Source organism: Stegastes partitus, unplaced genomic scaffold, assembly GCF_000690725.1.
Source record: "Stegastes partitus isolate 25-593 unplaced genomic scaffold, Stegastes_partitus-1.0.2 Scaffold1195, whole genome shotgun sequence".
Taxonomy (NCBI): Eukaryota; Metazoa; Chordata; class Actinopteri; family Pomacentridae; genus Stegastes; species Stegastes partitus.
Genome location: NW_007578926.1, coordinates 1320 through 7095, shown reverse-complemented (window position 1 = coordinate 7095; position 5776 = coordinate 1320). Strand labels below are relative to the sequence as shown.

Sequence of the window (5776 nt, the reverse complement as noted above, 5' to 3'; positions counted from 1 at the left end):
TCCCAAAGCGCTCACAGGCGGTCAGCAGTCTGGTCAGCAGTCCCAGCTGCAGGCAGCAGGACAACCAGACGTCATTTTTACTTTGCTGCAGGTGGATGATTTAAGATTGTTTTTTTATTTCATAAATACGAGGAGGACTCAAATAGACGTTGAGTATTTTGTTTGAAAGTAACCTTCAACCCAGTGTCTTTTTTTTTTTTTGTTCAAAATGTTTTTGTTGCAGAAATAAAATTTTGTTTCCTCTGTAGCAGTTCATAGATTTCCTAAATGTAAGAAACTATAGTTTTTGTTCATAGCATGAGGGTATAAATGATAAATGCAGTGTTGTCTTCATTTTAGATGTCAAAAGGGTTTTGTGGCTCCTGGTGTTTTCTTTTCTGTGGGAAATAGGTCCAAATGGCTCTTTGAGTGTTGAAGGTTGCCGACCCCTGGTGTAAGAATTTATGTTGTTTGTGTTTTAGAAATGCTTCCTATCCAGGATATTTATTGCAAGGGAGTAATGGATGTGTCAGAGAAAGAAACAGCGCAAATTCTACTTTTTAATCCAATCATCTTTTGTCAGATTTACGGAAGACAAATGTATCCATTTCTGCGACCACAAAGACTTATAAAATACGACACTCGTTTTAATGGTGTTTTTATAGTTTCACCTCCTGTCTGTCTTAACATCACTAAAATATCTTGCCAAGCGACTGCTGTCTAGCAATTATATATACAGTATAACTCAATTCACTTGCACAATTTTCAAAGGGATATCAATTCAGTCCAAGTTCTTTTATATTGCTCCCACCGAACATCTCAAAGCACTATCTTATATCACAAGTGTAATTTTAAGATTATTTGTTTTAGTAGACGTAAATGACAATACTCGCAAAATTACTTACAGTAGGCACTAAATATTCCACCATCACAGATTAGCATTGTAGTATCAGAAGGTCAAGTTTTTTTGTTTTTTTTAAATCACCTTAAAGATTTGAAATTGAAATTAAAATAAAATTTAAGCCTCATAGTAATACCTCATCCTCCTCCCAGGCATTAATGACAGACGAGACCATCGGAAACGTGCCTATCCTGATCCTGGGCAACAAGATCGACAGACCAGAGGCCATCAGCGAGGAGAAGCTGAGGGAAATTTTTGGATTATATGGACAAACGACAGGCAAGGTAAGTCAACACAACATTTGTCTGTGGATCCTTGAGCATCTTAAAGTGTATAGAAATAGTCATAGCATGTGGAGGGAAGACAAGGATATGTAGCGCAGGGCCATTTTAGATTCAAAAACAGATATGTATGTTGACAGGAAATATTCTTGCATATGCTTGCAAAAGTGTTGCAAAGCAGCAGCAGTAGCAGTAGTAGGCCTATTATCCCACGTGGTGACCAACAAATAAAGTATTGACATGTTTAAAAGAGGCATACTGGATATTCTTTATGACTTTAAAAGTTTTGCTTGGACTTAGAAATTATTAGACAGAAGAGGCAGATGATGCATTTTTATTAGGACCTTCACATTCCATTAGGGCCTTTTAAGTTAACATGATGATTGACATTTAGAAATCATCAGATCTGGTCTTCTTGTCTTTTTGAGTCGTGCCCAAGCGACATCCATCTTCCATGTAGCCTTCAGAATGCTGGGCTATGTTCATTTTCAATTAATTCTTTCTTGTTGTAACACAGTCTTCTACTGTCCTACCCCTTAAACACACATTTAAGGAACAGAAGTTTTTCTTGCTCTAATCCCTCCTATAAAACAAATGCAAATATGGAAAAATCACTGTCAAACATTGACCTGAGACTACACTAGAGATAAGGCTAAATGAAAATCTAAAAGCTGAACTACAGGAAGATGAGTCCTCACTGCAGTATGCTAATAATGACAAGTTATTTGGTCTGTTTTTAAGTCTTAAGCACAAAAAATAAACTATTAAAAAACAAATCAAGTTTTGCTTTGCTAGGTTAGCATTTTTATCTGGCATTTTAGCCTTTATGTTTGACAGAATATGTCAGACAGCACGAGCATTGACCTGCCATAAAGGGCTGGCTGACTGGGAGTCGAAGCGAAAGCTCTACTGCTGAAGGCATTTTTTTTCTTTTTTTAAAGTCATTTTAAAGTTGGTTTCAATTCAATAGAGACTGTATTATAGATTTAAAACATGTAATGGAGTACGATTGCTTGAGACACCATCAAAAGTATCAAACCATCAGCACAACAGTTTAAACCCCGGGTCAGACCTGCTGCATGATGTATATGCTAAACTGCAGCCACTTCACTTTGCTTATTGCATTGTTTTAAATTGCCATCTTGATTTGAAATTGAAATTTCACACAAATCGAAACTCACTACATGAGTAGATTCATGTTTTTATATGACATTCTTTACACATGTATCACACAGTCTTTGAATAGAACACAGAATTATTCTATTTTTTAAACAAAAAGGAACTTAATAGTGTAAATTAAGCAACGTTTCAGGCTAGTTCGCTGATTCACGAAATTGTATTTGGTGTGACTGTGTCCTGCTTTTCTCTCAGGGCAACATTCCCATGAAGGAGCTGAACACAAGACCACTGGAGGTGTTCATGTGCAGTGTGTTGAAGAGGCAGGGCTACGGCGAGAGCTTCCGCTGGCTCTCCCAGTACATCGACTAAAGCAGCCAAGCCCTTAACACACCGACATCACCACCACCACCACCACCACCACCATTGGGGGGGGCGCGAAATCCAACCACTCAAGACGCCCACCGTCGCCACCATCATACTCAGCCCCATGTTTGGTTAATCAAGTCTGACTCCACCATCAGAGAAACCAGTACAACTTGATCCCAATAGACTTTTATTGGTCGAACATTTGGTTCCGCACTTACAGCATTCATACATGTATGCGCACATACACGTTCGTTTCCATCTCTCTTTCTTGTTTTGTTCTTTTTTTTTTTTTTTAAGAGAGAAACATAGCATTGGTTCCACAGCAAAGGGTGTTCAAATTCAAACGGATGAATCTTTTCTATATTGTGTCTGTCGTTTGCTGCCCTCTCTCTCCCTCCCTTCCTGCCATCTGTTGAGTGTGATGATAGATGCATTATAACTGTAAATCTGTATATGATTTCATTGGTATATCAACAATCCTCTCCACCTCCTTCCCCCTCCCCCCCTTCAGCTCATTTTGAGCAATGAGAGCAAGCAACATAGTTGTATACATTGCAGTACACTTTTTTAACAGTAAAGACATTCATTCAACATTGTATTTAATCACCGTGTTTTGGTTTGTCCTGTTTGTTTTTTTTCCCTTTGTTTTTTTTGTTTTTGTTTACATGGTTTCAATAATCAAGAGTTGTGGCCACGTACTCAGCCCTCACTATAGATGTGTGGCTGTTTCACCCATTTGTTAAAATGGACCAGTGCATTTATCTTAGTGTATCAGAAATTAGATCCATTTGTTTAGGTTACTTGGAAGTTAAACTGTTTTTGTTCCAGGCTTCTGTCTCATGGGCACAGAAGCACTGAATGGATCCAAATAGTCAGCGGGCTCCCTTTTTAAAGAGAAGCATGGGGTGGTAGTATAACTAATTGGAGGAGATTTTTAATAGGAAATAATACTGGCTATAACTCTGGCAAGGTTTGATGAAATTGTGTAGATAGCACAATGGTCAGCTGATGCAAAGGAAACTATTTAAGTGAATAAAACCTTGCAATAAATAGCTTCATAATAACATGCAGTAAGAGACGAAGGGAGGAATGAGGGAGGAACGGTTGTAACATCGAGTAGTCGTCAATATTAGAAGTCCATACTACAGATGTATTTTCCAGCTCAGAACCTTTTTACAGGGTGAATTTAGTGACCAAGTGAAAGACACAGTCCCACAGTGGGAACAGATAGGCCTAAGAAAGGGACCATATATATATGAAATGTACATGATCATCGTACATGGATTTTGTATTTATATGTGGTATCCTTTGATCTATGTGCATTACCAGAAACTATTATGCATGCCTTGTTCTTTTTAATTTTTAATGACCATTATTGCAGAGTACAACAGAAGGAACGAAGATGCCAAAATTTACAATGAAAGATGATTGTCATGCTTTTTTTTTTTTTTTTTTTTGTTTTTGTTTTTTCTTTTTTTTTTACAGGAAACAATGGAATTGCGCATAATACACACTTTTTCTGTCCCTGTCCCTTTGTGTCTCTTTCATTCCCTCATGACTACGTGATGAGCTGTTCCAACAAGGGTGGGACTTGCTGTTGTTTGCATCATAAAAAATGTAATAAATGTTTGCAATGAATAACAGGCTTTAACATTGATCCCCAATGCAGACTGATTTTTTTTTGTCAACTTTTCTTTAGTGAGAACAGATCAGCAGTTGAAGATAAACTCTTCTGTACTCAAGTAAAGGTATCAATCCAATATGAAAATACTTCATTACAAGTCCTGCCAAGTAAAAACATTCATTATACAGAGAAATGGTCCCTGTGACATACATACATTTACTATATGACAGTATGATGTTGTAGATACGCATGCATTAATGCATATCCGTCAGTTTCATTGTTAAGCTCAGTAGTTCCCTGTGTAGGGTCAAAAATAGATCTGTGCAGTCTTGAGGTGATAAATGAGGTAGGAAGAAAGAAAAAAATGTATTCAGGTTGCAGACAATTCATTAGCTTTGGCTTTTGTTGTGAAATACTGGAACGTTTAACCTCAGACCTCAGTGTGAAGAGCACTTGTGAAAGAGTTTGCTTTCAGTGGCCGTCTGTTTAAATAAAGGTTTAAAAAAAAAAAAATCCCACTTTTGAGGGAACAATTCAGATGTTAAGTATGACAAAGGGCAAGAACAAGATGTGTCCTACTTTTAAGGGTTCACAAGTCCAACAGATTGGAAACCACTGGTACAAACTGCTCTGCACTTGTTATGTGTTTTATTAATGTCAAATGTTAACCTGAAAAATGCTACATCTCCTTGCAAAATGTAGAAATACAAAGGAACCTTAACATGAAAATATTCCAGTTCAAGTACCTCCAAATGTTCACGATAGTCCTTGAGTATATGTTAGCTACTTTCCACCACTGTTCTCTTGATTTGACAGTTACAGCTGAAATATTTACATCAGTTTGTTCCTGGAGGATTATATAACCACATGTCACCATGGAAGTTATGTAAAAAGCATATCAGCTCTGTGTTATATCACCTTCACACAAGCATGGTGCTGTAACACCACTAGGTGGTGCACACAACATGAAAAAGTATATTTTTAGGCGTGCTTGCTTGGATTACAGTAAATCATACCTCAGCATTAATGAGAGCAAATGAGGTGTTTAGAACAGAAGAGTAGTTTTGTGAAGAGGACAGAGTTAAAATTCACAAAGTGCAAGTGTCCCATTGATCATATGTTTATGTTTTATCCAAATCATTAATGATACCAGTTTTTCATAGCATCCCATGCATGGTGTCCCAGCCAGCTGAGGGATAACATTAGGTTTAGTATTTTTTTAAAAAATCATGCACTGCCCTATTAAAGTAATCCAATAAGCATAGTAATCCTATTTAATAAAATCCTCCCTGATGCATCAAGGTTGTCTTGCAAAACTTGAGGGTTCTTTGCTGGAGTGGAAGCTTTGGAAATGCATGAATAGTGCAAAGTGACAGAATTCTTTAGGCATTGTCAGTTTATTGTCACCAATACAGTAATAATGGACAGCTCCTGTAAATGCTTGAATGTTGGAGCTTCCTTGAATGAGCCACACAGCAAGAGTTTTGACCACCTGAGGTATACATA

The 5776-nt window shown here is 37.3% G+C and overlaps 1 protein-coding gene across 1 annotated transcript in view; it reads left to right on the top strand.

Annotated features, from left to right (window-relative positions):
• sar1b (secretion associated, Ras related GTPase 1B) overlaps positions 1 to 4303 on the top strand; it is a 12653-nt gene extending 8350 nt beyond the window's left edge. The window contains exons 6-7 of the mRNA XM_008297162.1: positions 1033 to 1164; positions 2533 to 4303. Of these exons, the coding sequence (XP_008295384.1) occupies positions 1033 to 1164; positions 2533 to 2649 (249 nt within the window). The 3' untranslated portion in view covers positions 2650 to 4303. The remainder of the gene's footprint in view (positions 1 to 1032; positions 1165 to 2532) is intronic.
• The last annotated feature ends 1473 nt before the right edge of the window (positions 4304 to 5776 follow it).